The sequence below is a fragment of the Anoplopoma fimbria genome, chromosome 16, assembly GCF_027596085.1.
Source record: "Anoplopoma fimbria isolate UVic2021 breed Golden Eagle Sablefish chromosome 16, Afim_UVic_2022, whole genome shotgun sequence".
Taxonomy (NCBI): Eukaryota; Metazoa; Chordata; class Actinopteri; order Perciformes; family Anoplopomatidae; genus Anoplopoma; species Anoplopoma fimbria.
This window is the reverse complement of record NC_072464.1, coordinates 10,341,772-10,359,131: the sequence shown is the minus strand read 5'-3', so window position 1 is coordinate 10,359,131 and position 17,360 is coordinate 10,341,772. Positions and strand designations below refer to the sequence as shown.

Sequence of the window (17,360 nt, the reverse complement as noted above, 5' to 3'; positions counted from 1 at the left end):
AATCAGTCCCTCTCTTTTGCTGCCCATTGCTTTTTACTCCTCCTGGATAAACTGGTTCTAGAAATACACAGCATTTAGGGAAGTCTCTGTTATAGCTTCTTTGAAAAAGATCTAGAATAGGTGTTATTATTTTTCCTTGTCCTGGTGTTGTAATGATTAAAGCTGTGGCTGTTTATTAGAGGCACCAATATATTGTAAATAATTTAAATTCTCTGCAGAGTGCAGGGTGTATATGTGATGTACACACAGCATGAGTGATGAATCAGAAAACATACAAGCATTTAGTTTGTGTGTTTTCCTAGGAGAAGCACAGAGGTTATTGTCACGCTCTGTGGCCGTACGGCACTTTGCCTGTGACTGACAGTTTGGAGTGACCACTAGACTTCAGGCATTACCATATTATTACCATAACATTACCAATCCTTAAACATGTTGGTTTGGATTTGGACTCCCTCCCCCATGCTCTTGTGAGCAAGGGCGCGGTTCAAATGTCAGATGTATAAGGATGTTTCAATGGAAGAATCTGGGTGTCCTCATAAGATTTAAATTTTATTTTTGTAACTTATTTTTTATATTTTTTATTTTAATTTTATTTTTGTAAAATAATATGAAATTGTTACAACAATTTCATATTATTTTATGGCACTCATATCAGTTTTGGTAGACTAGATCGTATAGGTAAATACAAGTAAAAACGCAAGTTGCTGAATTAGTGAGTGCTTGTGTTTTCCCGTATCAGGGGGACGACAAAATAAATCGACAGCAGTTTTCTCTCTCTGAACACGACCCAATTATATATATATATATATATATATATATATATATATATTCTATCAGGGACAGCTGTGGCAGGAGGCATCTGTTTTTTTTGGGGGGTTGTCAGTTTCTCTCAAGAACACTGGCGGATGGCATACAACCGTGAGACGATAATTCTACTTACATTTGAAACACAGACCCTACCGTCAAAGTTATGTTTTGTATACTTCTGTTCTTGGGCAGTCTTTAATGATTTGGGCTAGGTTTGAATTAAAAGAAACCTCAATGCTGCAGCATACAATGAATCCCTTCTTTAAGACAACACTAAAGAAAACCATGTCCATTAATGTTTTTTTGGTGTGGAAGAACTTGACTGGCCTTGATGAAAGCTTATACGGCTGCATGAGAGGAAATCCCTGCAGCCAGGTTTCAATAAGTTGTTCTAGCAGCATGCTATTGCCCGTGGTTTTGAAATTAGAGCCACACATAAGTGTGATTTTCGAATGCCCACATACTTGCCATGAGAGAGAGGTTTAAGCATGAGGGTAAATGTGATATCTAAATGCAGCAATACCATATTACTGTGACACTCCGACGATGAGTGTTTATAATAGAAAAACAAGCATCAAGGCCACAACTATGAATCTCTCAAAATGTTCTTCTCTCAGAATTATTGGATTATGATCTGGTATCTGATGTTCATTACATTGAGTGTGTGTTTGTGTGTGCGTGTGTGTGGGTGTCCATGTCCAGTCATGCATTGCAGAAGGACACGGTGTTCCTACTTGTCTACTGTTCCGGTAGCTGGTGTTCCTGGCTGGCGCCAGAGCAGAGAATAGCCTGGCAGGGAGGTGTAAATTATGGATTAGGTCGCTGAGTATCGTGCTTGTGCAGGCAATCAATGTGTATGTGTGTTTGAGTGCATGTGCATATGGACACTCACAGGTGTGCAGTTGTCCAGATATGTGCATGTGATCCTGCCTATGTGTGTATGTCAAAGTATGTAATGTGTACAATGTGCATTTATTGGAGTGTCTGTGTACTATGTGTGCCTGAGTGCTATGTGGAATGCATCACTAAATGTACTGTATGCTTGGCAATATGCAGAGAAAATGTTGCATTTAATGTCATGCGGACTTAATTTAGCTTACAGCTTCAACTCCAGCAGTGATAAAAAGCGGAGGAGGGGCTAGTCCATATATATAGTCCATGATAAATGTACTAGTTACTCCTCGCTGAGTCACATTTATTGAAAACCACAGTACCCATGTGTTTTAGGGTATTACTTAACCTTTTTTTTAACTATATACTTATGAGCGTTATTTAAAGATTTTCATCTTCAGTAGGAACCAGTTGTTCCTAGTGAAGGAATGCTATGGCAGGACAGTTGGGTTAGAAAGCGCTGCGAGACAGAACAACACGTTTTTGCTTTTAGTGTTTTTTTATTTTTTAACAGTAAGAATAATATAAAGTAAAGTAATGCCAACCTTATCCCTTAGATCTTATCTGAGTATGAGGGAACAGTTATTTGCACTTTCACAGCCCATCAACTGCCACCATAACAACCTCAATTTCCTAATCAGGTCTTGATCAGTAGGGCTCGGTCCTGTTGCTGGTATTACCAACTGAGGCAGATTGGAATTCCTGTCTGAGTGATTTACATGGGTGTTGACTGGCAGATGACTGATGTTCTTTACACAGAACGATGAGCATGTGTGCACCTTTGGGCATTTGACTCTGAATGTCTCCAAGAAAGAACAGGAGCCACTTGATCTGCTCACTGTGCAAAGGTCCCTTGTGTAATTCACAAGACCTTCTGTGAGGTGATGTATGGAGGGGTCCAGAGACAGAATATGGAAATGGGTCGCTGTTAGAGCTGTCAGTCAGAGAAGGGATTTCTCCCCCCCAACTGCTTTCTTCTGTATCAACTGTCTCATGAGATGGCATGGTACTGGCTCCAGATTCATCTCAGTGTTGGTTATTAGAATGATTCATGAGAAAATCTGTCCTACTTTGAGAGGAGAAGCCAGCCCAGTGATCACTGCCTCTTTCAAGATGATGAATCAGACAAAGCTGCCCTATTTTTCTTGCCCTGTAGGTGGTCATGTCCAATGGAGACATGATGGTATTTGAAATATCTTTGTCCATTTTAGGATGCTTTTGCAATGACAATAAGATTTTATTTTTTCTTTATGTAAAAGCACGGCTTGTCATTCACACGCCCCTCTCCCTACTTCCTCCAATCACAGCCTGGTCATTTCAGCTTCCTGTCATCTGCGTGTCAATCCATTCTGGAAAAAAAATCTTTATTTAGTGTGAGGTTTAAGTGTTAACATGCTCTGTTTTTTCCTCGCCTCACCTCTGCTCACCAGGTGTTCCAGCGGTTACGTCTGTCCAACAGGGAGGAGAGCGCCACCCTTGGGGAGCTTCTGCGATGGCGGCAAGCGCAGTGTGAGGGGCGGGGTGACTGGAAGCACCGCCCACCTCGGTCCCTGACCCTGCCCCCCACGCTGCTCTGGACCAAAAGGAAGGCCTCTCCATGACAGAGGTTGTGTGAAGCAGTCACATGTATTGGCCCTGCTCTTTTTTTTTTATGTGGACCATGTAACCTCAATGCCCAGGGGCTAGGTTAAAGCTCCAAGCCCCAAAAGTGTGAGCCTTGTCCCTGGGCCGAAGGTCCTGCCTCCGCGCCTCCTGACCTCGACTGTGGAAGATTCCCCAAGCTTTGTGATATAAGATCAGCACTCTGTAACACTGACAAAGGTTATCCTTGAAAACAATGTGGAATTCAGACACAGTAGAGGTCCACGTGGTGCTATTTATGTAATCAAAGATGTTATAAACAGAAAGAGACAGATTATTATTTATTTTCAGTTCTTCTGAGACCATATGTATGACGTCCATCAATGGGAGTTTGATTTAAAGATCAGACTAGCAGTGATTTCATAGCATTCAGATATCAAATGGCCCTTTTAGTCTGTCTGTATCATGTTGTTCTGCTGCACGCGAAGGAGTTCCACCCCAGAATATGGTGCTGATTATACTTGACGTGCTGTCCTGTGATGCTCCCATGAATGCTCGTGTGTGCGCCACCGAGACCTCTCAGACCGCTCTGAAGTTTACATGTCGACCAACGCCTTTGTACACATCCAGTTTTTTTAGCATCAGTGGACTGGCTGACACATGGGAACCTTTCAGGTACAGCTCTCACTTAGCTTCTCATGTTTGGGCTCTAAGTGCTACTGCGGCCCTGGCAACGAGCAACCAGGGGTCAGGGTAACCTCAGTAATATCCCATGGTGCACTTCTCTTCCCCATTGTAACCACCAGCCTTTGAGGAACAAAAACCTCCAGCTAAAATGCAACCTAAACCTTTACTAGGAAACGGGGATCCCAAAAAAAAAAGCCAATCCTGCTTTGGTTTAAGGTATAAAGGTAAAGCCAACATAACATAACTTTAGCTGAAAGGTATACAGTTTATGTTGTGAACATGAAACGCTGTGCCAAAGTGAAACAACTTGTGAAAGATACATCTAAACTAACAAGTATAGCTATAAAATCAGATATATACATGTACAGACTGACATTAATGACCAAATCATAGCTGTTACTGGAAGTCAGTGGTGATTCAACGGTCTGCTTCTAGATGGATCAGAAGAACATGGCGAAAAAGAGGAAGGGAAAAAAACAACAGTCTAGGATCGAAGGGTCACAACTTAACTCTCATTGTGTCTCAAGAACAGCTGAACAGTTTCACATGTTTGTTGTTCTTAGGAAGATTGTGCAGAGCTCAGGAACTCGCGCACAGATGAACTTGATTATTGTACAGATTCCCCTACCGTGGCTGCGTCGGCTCAGACGAACACCACCCTTTCACGTCCTCCCTACATCTGCTTTCCCTCCCTTGACCCGAACAAGCAAACCCCTTTCTCCCCACTTGGTCTTTGACCCCCCCCCCCCCACACACACACACACACACACACACACACACACACACACACCTTCCGAATGGATCAAACCGGCTCTACGGGTGTTTCCATGGTAACCGCTTTGTAAATAGTGACCAGTGTTGTATGTTCTAGCTTTTACTCTAGCAAGAAAAGCACAGAGATTGAATTAAAAGATGAGGAAGAGATGAGATAATACTGTCTATGATGGTGAAACTGAGATTTAAGAATGTCTTGGGTTAGATGCAATGACTAAGGTAAAGAGAAGAGGTTTATTTTAGAATGTAAATATCTTTTTTTTTTTTTTCAGAATGATCGTCTATGGCTATGAAATTTCTTTATACTCTATTCATTATTAGTTGTTTGGTTCCCTCTTGACCCTGTTCCTATGATGCAAGGCAGATGTTTTCATTGTATATGGATGTTTTATTGCACAATGTTTATGTGGTGTCGTGTTGACTTCTGTAATGGGCTGGGTGTGTCTCAACAAGCTGTTTGGTCTGCAAAGATCGGTCCGGATTGTTAGAGGCGCAAAGTATCAATAGCTCTAATTGATTTCTCATTCCAACTGATCACCCACAATGTGTCTGATTGATTCAGCCTTACGGATTAGCAGCCCCATCACAGGATCGATCTCAGCTGCTGTCAGTGCGCCAAGGTGCACAAATATTCAGAGGAATTAGAGAAGATCACTGATATTCACAGGAGATGGCAAATCATCTGAGCTGCGTTTTTTCGACTGACTGGCTGAATGTATAAATGCAAAGTTTTCTTTCACTGCCTGAAACCCTGTGTAACTTATTACTGGAACATGCGCCTGTATCTAAACAGTGTACTTGACTCCTTAATGTGATTATTGTCTTCAGAAGTTATGTATGCGGTTCGTTTTTTAAAGCTAGTTATTAAGGATGCGGCATTTTTGATAAAGTATTGATTCGCTCCATGATTCACACCTTGTATGCTACCATTGGGGTTGCATGAGTAGTGCGGTACTGCAATGCAGAACTATGTAAAACATTTTCATCATAGTATGGTTCAGCTCATCCACACAAGGATTCAAACTTATCTGTGATAAAGAAAAGAAGAGAAAGGAACCAAGATCAAGCTACTCAACCTTGCCAATGCCAATGAAAGAGAATTTATAGCCTCTGTATTGGTCCTTCATTATGATCAGGGTTCTGGTTAGTTGTGTGCATTAAGGTTTTGTGTATTACCATGTTTACTGAAATCATGAAATGAGGAGATAAATTGTTTTTTTATTGTCTTTTAAAGCGTATCAGTGCTTTTTAACTTGCATGATCACATGTTGGGCCTGGGTCCTTTATAATGTGCTCATGCTGAAACGATAAAAAAGGCTGTCTAATGTGAAGAACTGCTTCTCACTGCACTGTGAATCATTGCACTGTCCCCTGTCTCTCATCCAAACACTCTTCATTCATCTACATCCACCCTTAACTGATCAGTGCACATATCAGCTCCATCATATACAATCCCCTGACGTAGCTCAGTCTGTTGTAAGCGTTACCTTACTCTGGCAGCCTGATAACTGCCAATCACTGTTTGTCAGGAATCTGCTCCGTGATCAGCTCTCTGGTGCTACAGCCAGTGCATTCGGCCATCTCATTGTCCCTAGTCCATGTATAGTTGTTTGGAGAAACAATATTTTAGCACCTAAACCGGGGTATCTCACTGCCTTTCATAGTGTTTTGTTTTTTTAACTTGTAGTCTTTCTTTTGTACATGACATACAGTATATTTTAACTGGCATACATATGTGTTTGTGGAAAGAAAAAAGATTGTATGTGAAATTTCATAATTATTATGTTCCCAATGTTTTATAAGTACTTTACCTGTACAGCAATAAAGCACAATTGTGTCAATGCCAGTGTCAATGTGTGTTTGCGTGCACATATGAGAGTAGTGCATGTCAATTCCAGGACTAAGATACATAAAGTGTGAGTCTGTATGCTTTGTTCATAGAGATTTTTTAGATTCTTTCGTTATCATTGGGTGTCACAAGCTATGTTTATCTAACTCTTTATTAGTAATCTGTTGCCTTTTTTTGTCACTTAACTCCTTAGACAATTTTCAAAGTAGAAAATGTGTTCAAACATAAAAACATTCAGCTCAATAAGGTCATTACTGCTATTACTTTTATAATTCTTACCTTTCATACTTTGAGAAATATTCCATGCGGAAATAGTCATCATTTCAGAATTTAATGATAAAACAAGAAATTTAAATTACATTACAGTCATTTAGCAGACGCTTTTATCCAAAGCGACTTACAATCAGTAGTATATTACATATCATTCACCCATTCACACACTGATGACAGGCTACCATCAGACTCTAACTAACATTCATTCACATCCAGTCCACACCGATGGCAAGCCTTCGGGAGCAACTTGGGGTTAAGTGTCTTGCCCAAGGACACATCGACTGCCGAAGCCGGGTATTGAACCACCGACCCTCTGATTGGAGAACTACCTTGCTCTCCACTACGCCACAGCCGCCCAATTGACACATTTTCAACTGGTATGTACTCATACATACTTTCAGCTAGAAACTTAATTGAAAACTTTAAAACATTCTTCACATTTGATACATTCTGAGTATTATTCAACTTTAAAATCCCATTGAAATTTATTTTATTTAGATTAGTGTGTATTCGCTGGTATCTTCATGATGAATGACTTATGTATTTGGCCGTGGTGGCTGAAAGTGACAGGAGTTCCGAGGAGCTTTATCATTGACTCCCATGGAAACTGAAGCCAGAAATACCTGGAGGAAAGCAGACAGTGCCAGTTTTTTTGCCTACTCTCATTCTCACATTTTTTACACCACAAACCAAATCTACATCAACACGCTTGGGTTGTCTTTTCTCTCTCAGGATAATAATATTTGGGCGATTGGACTCAGTGTTTTGGACTGGAAAGCAGGGGTTTGAGGTTTGCCTAAGCTTTACTTCTAAGAAATACTGATTGCAGTTGGAGACACGCTGCCGATTGAGACGAGCTAATTAGTGCAGTTGGACACACAAACTTAAAAGACTTAGAGCATTGAAATATTAAGACTAGAACAGAGTTTAGCAGACCTCTGTAGCGTGCTTTTCATCTCTGCTTGAGGCCAGTAGCACAAGGCTACATTAGCCAAGGCCAAATACTGGCATAACACACCCAAACAGGTCAAGTTGCATTGTGGGTAATGTAGGCTTCAGGTATTGACAAGATGGAAGAATATATGGAATAACAAAGATATCTCTTCTGCATTCATTCTGATCTGCTGTTAGGCGGACAATGCAATTAATGCTATTGGAGTATAATTCTAAATAATTCGAGTACTCTTAATCTGAAAAGTACCAAAGAACCTAAATTGTCAGTAAAACGGAAACAATATTTTCAGTGATAGATAGTGGATTATACACAAAACTTAATTTGTAAAGTACAAGTACCTTAAAACTCTGCTTAAGAAGACTGCCCACAGATAAACCTTTTTACAGCCGACATCATCAAAATATGCCTGCACATGTTGGCAAAGAAGTGGCGTTTTGCTCCAACCATCAAACCATTTAGCATGTTTTAACACCTAATTAAAAATGTTACATGTCGCCTTGTGACTTTCAGCAGAAAGTGTGTGGTTGCTTGTTGTAACTTGCATAAATGGTTGCCGTACATATTCAACACAGATTATTAAGTAATTTTGGATTTAAGGCTTTTACTAGGATCTTTTTGTCTTTTCCACACTTACCTTCACCACGATCAACCAAAGATGCATTCAGCCTAGAGTCACCAGTTGACACGGTCCCTCGTTAAAGCGAAACACTGGCGGCATCTATGGCAGCAAGCTAATAAACGTGTTGAATACCACTGGACTGATCAAAAATGCTTGCGTTTGTATTGCCATTTTAAAACTAAATGGCAAATAATGGAGTTTTATACGCATCTAGTGACTTGTATGCCGTTAATGTCTAGCTGGTGTAGTGTTACACACTAGGTTTCTTCACCAAATACATGTATTTATCTGGTCACTAAATATTGGGCAACTTTCTAATGTATTCTACCCACTCACACAGATCTGGAAAGTCAATTTGCATTTCCGATCTTTGGTGATTAATGCACATTCATAGCTTGAGATTCTATTGAAATCCGCTGTACTTTTGTTGCCAAACTGCCAAACTTCATCATTGTTTACCAACTGTTAAAGGGTCTATACTTGAGTAACTATACTTGGTTACATGCCACCACTGGCTTGATGTGTGCGTATCACTTTGAACACTCTGTAATTGGCACTAAATCCTAGTGAAGATTTCCATGTGTGGAGCAAAACAGTCATAGACATTCATGTTTTACAACAGAGTAAAAAGCAGATTAACATGATGAAACACAGCAGCACATTTCTCCATGTGGTAACCATAAAGATAGTTCTGGTTTCATTTTTTCAGCCTTTGGATACTATTGCTATACTTATACATTTCTGCATAGCTAGATATCACTAGAACAAAGTGGGAAAATATGCTTTTTAATTTAATTTAGGTTAACTGACATAAAGAAGTTGAATATGTTTGCAGGGCCCAACAATAAAGTCAGAGTGAAGTGACATTTCCCAGGAAGAAGAGGCTCCTGGCTCCTCCAGGTATTTACTCACCTGCAGTGGTTTCTGCTTGGAGTCAGGTCAAGACAAGCACAAGTCATTTCAGCTGGACCGACAGCGTCTTCCCACATTAATAATCTGCTAGAGGAATTCAGAGGAATTTTTCCCTTAAGCAGTAGTCACTGACAGATAAACCTTTTTACAGCCGACATCATCAAAATATGCCTGCACATGTTGGCAAAGAAGTGGCGTTTTGCTCCAACCATCAAACCATTTAGCATGTTTTAACACCTAATTAAAAATGTTACATGTCGCCTTGTGACTTTCAGCAGAAAGTGTGTGGTTGCTTGTTGTAACTTGCATAAATGGTTGCCGTACATATTCAACACAGATTATTAAGTAATTTTGGATTTAAGGCTTTTACTAGGATCTTTTTGTCTTTTCCACACTTACCTTCACCACGATCAACCAAAGATGCATTCGGCCTAGAGTCACCAGTTGACACGGTCCCTCGTTAAAGCGAAACACTGGCGGCATCTATGGCAGCAAGCTAATAAACGTGTTGAATACCACTGGACTGATCAAAAATGCTTGCGTTTGTATTGCCATTTTAAAACTAAATGGCAAATAATGGAATTTTATACGCATCTAGTGACTTGTATGCCGTTAATGTCTAGCTGGTGTAGTGTTACACACTAGGTTTCTTCACCAAATACATGTATTTATCTGGTCACTAAATATTGTCACTAAATATTGGGCAACTTTCTAATGTATTCTACCCACTCACACAGATCTGGAAAGTCAATTTGCATTTCCGATCTTTGGTGATTAATGCGCATTCATAGCTTGAGATTCTATTGAAATCCGCTGTACTTTTGTTGCCAAACTGCCAAACTTCATCATTGTTTACCAACTGTTAAAGGGTCTATACTTGAGTAACTATACTTGGTTACATGCCACCACTGGCTTGACGTGTGCGTATCACTTTGAACACTCTGTAATTGGCACTAAATCCTAGTGAAGATTTCCATGTGTGGAGCAAAACAGTCATAGACATTCATGTTTTACAACAGAGTAAAAAGCAGATTAACATGATGAAACACAGCAGCACATTTCTCCATGTGGTAACCATAAAGATAGTTCTGGTTTCATTTTTTCAGCCTTTGGATACTATTGCTATACTTATACATTTCTGCATAGCTAGATATCACTCGAACAAAGTGGGAAAATATGCTTTTTAATTTAATTTAGGTTAACTGACATAAAGAAGTTGAATATGTTTGCAGGGCCCAACAATAAAGTCAGAGTGAAGTGACATTTCCCAGGAAGAAGAGGCTCCTGGCTCCTCCAGGTATTTACTCACCTGCAGTGGTTTCTGCTTGGAGTCAGGTCAAGACAAGCACAAGTCATTTCAGCTGGACCGACAGCGTCTTCCCACATTAATAATCTGCTAGAGGAATTCAGAGGAATTTTTCCCTTAAGCAGTAGTCACTGAGAGGCTTCACTTTAGAGTGTGGGAGTTTGAAGTTTATCTGTCAGTGTATGTCACAGTAAACATACTCTACCAGAGGGTGCTGACTCATATACAGTGGGGGAAATAATTATTTGATCCCTTGCCGATTTTGTAAGTTTGCCCACTGACAAAGAAATGAACGGCCTATAATTGTTATGGTAGGTTTATTAACAGTGAGAGACAGAATATAAAAAAAAGAATCCAGAAAATCACATTATATAAAAGTTATAAATTGATTTGCATTTGATTGAGTGAAATAAGTATTTGAGCCCCTACCAACCAGCAAGAATTCTGGCTCCCACATACCGGTTAGATTAGTCCTTTCACTTTAAGAAAGTACTCTGAATCTCAACTCGTTACCTGTATGAAAGACATCTGTCCACAGAATCAATCAATCAGATTCCAACCTCTCCACCATGGGCAAGACCAAAGAGCTGTCTAAGGACGTCAGGGAAAAGATTGTAGACCTGCACAAGGCTGGAATGGGCTACAAGACCATCGGAAAGCAGCTTGGTGAGAAGGAGACAACTGTTGGTGCGATTATTCGGAAATGGAAGAAACACAAAATGACCATCAATCGCCCTCGGCCTGGGTCTCCACGCAAGATCTCGCATCGTGGGGTATCGATGATCATGAGAAAGGTTAGGGATCAGCCCAGAACTACACGGGAGGAACTTGTTGATTATCTCAAGACAGCTGGGACCACAGTCACCAAGAAAACCATTGGTAACACACTACGCCATAATGGATTAAAATCCTGCAGCGCCTGCAAGGTCCCCCTGCTCAAGAAGGCACATGTACAGGCCCGTCTGAAGTTTGCCAATGAACACCTGAATGATTCAGAGAAGGCTTGGGAGAAGGTAATGTGGTCAGATGAGACCAAAATCGAGCTATTTGGCATCAACTCAACTCGCCATGTTTGGAGGAAGAGAAATGCTGATTATAACCCCAAGAACATCATCCCCACCGTCAAGCATGGAGGTGGAAACATTATGCTTTGGGGGTGTTTCTCTGCTAAGGGGACAGGACGCCTTCACCGCATCGAGGGGAGGATGGACGGGGCCATGTACCGTGAAATCTTGGGCGACAACCTCCTTACCTCAGCCAGGACACTGAAAATGGGTCGTTGATGGGTCTTCCAGCACGACAATGACCCAAAACATACGGCCAAGGCAACAAAGGAGTGGCTCAAGAAGAAGCACATTAAGGTCATGGAGTGGCCTAGCCAGTCTCCGGACCTTAATCCCATAGAAAATCTGTGGAGGGAGCTGAAGCTTAGAGTTGCCAAGCGACAGCCTCGAAACCTTCAGGATTTGGAGAAGATCTGCAAAGAGGAGTGGACCAAAATCCCTCCTGAGATGTGCGCAAACCTGGTGACCAACTACAAGAAGCGTCTGACCTCTGTGCTTGCCAACAACGGTTTCTCCACCAAGTACTGAGTCATGTTTTGTTAGGGGATCAAATACTTATTTCACTCGATCAAATGCAAATCAATTTATAACTTTGTGATTTTCTGGATTTATTTTTTGATAGTCTCTCAATGTTTGTTCATTTCTTTGTCAGAGGGCAAATTTTCAAAAAAATAAACATGTTAAGTTTATTTTTTATGTATGTTAAGTCATCAAGTTAACAAGAATGATTGACCTGTTTACATTAAAGAAAAGAGTGAAGGTTGCTGAACTTTGAACTTAATTTCCCATAAAACTACTCCCTGTGTCATATCAGATGTAAACAACCTTGGATAACACAATAATCACAACATGAGTGTTGTTTGTTATCTACCAGTGTATCAACAGACATACAATGGCTCCAGAGGCCAGCTCCTTATCTTTTAATAAACCCCTATGATTCATAATGATACCCAGATATTTAAAGCAACAAACAACCTGTAGCTCTTCTCTGTAACAGACAGCTTATCTGACTGCACACTGACTAAAGGTACTAGAAGAGCTCAGCAAGAGTAAATATGTATACTACTAATAACAGCAGTACATGTTTTGAGGCATGCGCTTCAGGATGTATGCAGCAAAAACTGGTTGGTTGTTTCAATGGGGGAGATTTAGCTTAAGAACATACCAAAATAAATATTTAGTATACATTTGCACACTAATGAGAATCCCTCAGAGGAGCCACTTACAGCTTCAGGAGATTACTGGCGAGTATGTGAGTGTATATGGATTCTTGGGGAGCAGTAAGATGCTGTGGGGAAAAATAGTCTGATCCAATCTTACCACCAACACTGAGGTGATGTGTTTCTTTCTCTGGAAGTGTCTAAATGGGCCAAACCAGTCTACAACTTACTTTTTACCGCCATTTTAACAATTCTTTTTTTCTTTAAATACAACTCCCAGGGATTCATTTATTATTTTCCAGATTAAGGCTGTTACCTATAAGACAGACAAAGAAGAGAGAGATGTCATCCCATTGGCATTCGAGACTGCAGTCAGAGCTGGGGATTGTTACTCTCAATTGTGACACTTGCGAGACGTCCCTCAATCCTATTTAAACCTGTGTAGTCTGTCTCCCACTGCAAATTTTATAGTTGGTTTTTGATTGGTTTCATTTGCAATTATAACAGGGTATAACACTTTTTTTTACCTTTTTTTTCTATCATTGCTACTTGCACTACTTATACAGCTGCCTGCCACATCCTTGTTTATTTCTTTTGTAAAATAATTGGTTTTCCAGCTCAAATACAATTCAGCCATTGGCACTTGAACATGTATTTATTCCTTGCATTTGTGATTTTTTTTTTTTTACCTTTACTAAGTTCTTTAATCAAACACTGTGCAGCTGCAGCAAGATGATATTGTATAACCACATAAAACCACACGTGTCCCAACACAGGACGGCGTGCTTTACGTTCATAGTCGGATTTTGCTGATCATGGTTGCCTAAGGTCTTTTTACCCAATATTCTCCAAAATAGTTAGTGTAGTTTGATACAGAATTCAGATTTAAAGCATATCAATAGTTTCTGTAACTAAATCAATTTTGAAGACTGGGGTGAAGGAGTCTTTTTTTTCACTACTCATCTGCACTGTTCTGTGCTCACATTGCTTTCACTTAAACATATTTTTTTCCTCTTACAAAAAATTCCCTTTAAAGTGTTAACACAGTGACTAAACACCACCACCGTAGGAGGGTTAATTCCTATTTCACCCCCACCACTAGAAATGTCAACGGGGCCACTCTATCATTTAACCGCAGAGGGAGGGGGTAAATGGCCAAGAGGTCATTTGGACCAAGCTGCCTACTGATGCTACACCAATAAGCCCTGAATCAAACACACATCCCCTTCCTCCAAGCCTTCCATTTAGAGCACTAACTGTGGTCACCTTTGATATATATCCTCAGTTTCTCCTGATTCTCTTTGGTCTCCATCACTCCCTCAGGGCTACCTTCAGGAACAGTGAGTACCCAGGTGTGTACTGCATCTATGCCTTTGAGTGTTTTAATGATTCAAGAAGAAAGATGGTGGAGATGACCAGCAATTGTCCAATAATATAAGACCTGTTCAGACCTGGTATTAACATGTGTCTTGGCTGTTCTGTCCAATTGCAGATGACCACAAGCAGAGGATGGCAACAATCAAGTCGACACTACACCGCCTGCAGATTCCCATTTAAATAAGTCACGTTCTCTGCAGTATTTGACCATAACAAGAAAGGTTACCAGTGTTATAATAGCTTTTTTTGGTTCTACCTACAGGTCTGTGTTCAACACAAAGTGCCCATTCACTATATTCTGGAGTCTTGGCATTCTAACAGATTAATCTATCAGTGGGCAATTTGCGTAATAGGTTTGCATCATCTCATGCCAGATCAAGCCAAGATTGCTATTGTTCCTAGGAAGCATAGAACGGTTTCCCAAAATAGTGTGTGTGTGTGTGTGTGTGTGTGTGTGTGTGTGTGTGTGTGTGTGTGTGTGTGTGTGTGTGTGTGTGTGTGTGTGTGTGTGTGTGTGTGTGTGTGTGTGTGTGTGAGGGTGAGTTTGTAAAGGTGGTGTAAACCACCTTTACAAACTCACCAGAGACAGACTGACGTAGAGTATACTGTTTGTCTTTGTGTCTACATGTTTATGTGTGTGCTTGACAAAGAGAGAAACGCATGAGGAAGAAGATGAAAGCAGTGGGAGCCCCTCCATCTGAGACATTTCAAAGGCCATGAAACACAGGAGTAAACACGATTCCCACCTCTATTGATTACTTGAGCACTGGTTGTAGGGTTTGTGGGTTTATGTTGACTTATAAACAGCCCGGGGACTGGTTCGCTCCAGTCTGATCGATGCAGCGAAGAAAAGGCACAGGTTAGAAGGGCCGTTCCCTTAGCTGTGAGCCTTCATTGGCTTTATGATAGCCAGAGGTTTAGGGTTATGCTCGTAACATAAATTAAGCTGCAAAAGATGGTAGGTCTTTTCCAAGCATTTAAAGGGCTCATAATGTCCATCTTTCAACCCCGCTTTACTGCATCCCCTCACCTCATGATCCCCTTCTCTCCTACTTTTGCCCTCTCCGCTCCTCGTCCTCCACCCCCATCCCATTTTCTCTATCTTCCTTTGACCCCAGCGTTGTTCCCGCATCACCTCTTCAACCATTTCTCGCAATGGCACGGACTTCGGTATACTGCTCGCCGAGAGCGTGGAAATCAATAACATCATCTCAACACTGTCTCAATTTTCAATTAACGACTTTGAGGTCTGTCTCTCCAGACACATCCATCACATCAGATCAGCCTGCGAAGCACCAGATTAGACATAAACTCACACAAGCCGAGAGTCTTGCACACATACACACACACACAGCTGAATAATACAACAGTGTTCTTCAAGTTGCACAATATTTTAAAAAACAATGGATCAAGGCTATGTGTATTATGAAAAGGGTCACCAGCAGTTACAGAGATTTAAACTCTCATTCAAATTCTCATCTGTAAGCATTTTCGTTGTTTTGGTTTTGCTCACAACAACCTTGTTGATTTTGGTGGAAAAGCTGTGATAAACTCTAAACCTGCTCAGCACAAAATATATAAAGTAAACAACTAATAGGTAGTGGAAAAAGTAGCTGCTAAAGAGCCAATTTAGTAGAAACAAAGCTGAGTTAGAATATGAGGTAATGAATATTGTTCTTAGATTCCCCAAGTGACCGTAACCGACTACGAATAAACGCTTATGTTTCTTGGTGTCAGTTGGATGTGTGAACAGGCAACCGTTTGCAAAGAGATTTGTCGTAACAACGTTATAAGGTGATAACAGGTCTACTGTGTTTTCAGCTGGTTCCACTGCCTGTAAGTGGCAAAAACACAAACAACCTTGATCTGCATAATGACTTGTACTCACAGATAATTGCATGTGTAAATTAGTGCAGTTCCCTCTGCGGTATTTGAGTAAGTATATTTTATTACTTTCCAGTCTGACTACCCCCCAACAAACACTGTTCTCTTCAGCCCCCATGCAGAGGCATGTTGTGTCCATAGCTCAACAAGCATATGCACTCTCAATATACCCAACATGGAAATTCCTTCCCCACATCTGAACTTGATAAACAACCGGTAGACTTTCTTGCTATCTGTGCCTTGATATAGAACCACAATGATCCAGTGCTCATATGCTTTTAGAACAGAAAAACAAAGTGATAAATCATTGACAGCAGATCAGTAACAGAAGATGAATCCTGTCTGCTCCACCCTCCCTGAATCCAGAGGGCAGCCAGTAAAATCATCCTCCTTCCATTCCAATTTTACTCAGCAGTCAGCAGATTGGCAGACACTGAGGCCATCTTTGATGATAAACCTAATTAATGTGGCAATTAACAAAGCTCTATACTGCTGACGTGGTCTGGCGGACCCATACATTTTTGCTCATGCACATATATACATACATGTCTGTGAGGTAGTATACTCATAGGGGGAAACAGTAATAAGGTGTAATTGTGTAGTGTAGTGCAACAAAAACAGACCTCTACTACCAATCCACAGTTCACATATGCTTTTGTATGTTATATATAATGTTAAAGGGTGTGGAAGTAGCCTCAGGTGCTTTTGCTGCTAGTCGCTCCGACATAGAAGCACCAAGGAAATTGACAAAATTATGCAAATGTAGGATTCCTGAGAACTCTTGTAAAATCATGTCAATAACCTCTGTTGTTTCCTTGGCAACGGGAGGCCTTGACAGTGCATTGTAACCATTGTGCTGCAATGCTGCTTTTTTCCCCTCGGGCCGACTCTTCAAGGAGCTCTCTTTGCTGTATGTCATGTTTACATTACCAACCCATGCCGTCACCAAAATCAAACATATGGCACTCTATACAGTGGTCTATATGTTTGCTTTAAAAGTAAATACCATATGCCATGCCAGCTAGTACGTATACTCAGTGAGGGTTTGTGAAACTGATCAATTCCATGGATCTGTACATTAATAAGGGAGATTAATTATGCATTCCATGAATTCAGAAGAGAGACATTTATGCGGGTGAAATCTCAGGAATATGCAAATGCTCAACAAGCAACACAGCCTGGTCAAGAGGGAAAATATAAGAAGTTTCTTGGCTTCGTCTT

The 17,360-nt window shown here is 40.7% G+C and overlaps 1 protein-coding gene across 1 annotated transcript in view; it reads left to right on the top strand.

Annotated features, from left to right (window-relative positions):
• myo16 (myosin XVI) overlaps positions 1-3,308 on the top strand; it is a 74,592-nt gene extending 71,284 nt beyond the window's left edge. The window contains 1 exon segment of the mRNA XM_054615270.1: positions 3,129-3,308. Within this exon segment, the coding sequence (XP_054471245.1) occupies positions 3,129-3,299 (171 nt within the window). The 3' untranslated portion in view covers positions 3,300-3,308.
• The last annotated feature ends 14,052 nt before the right edge of the window (positions 3,309-17,360 follow it).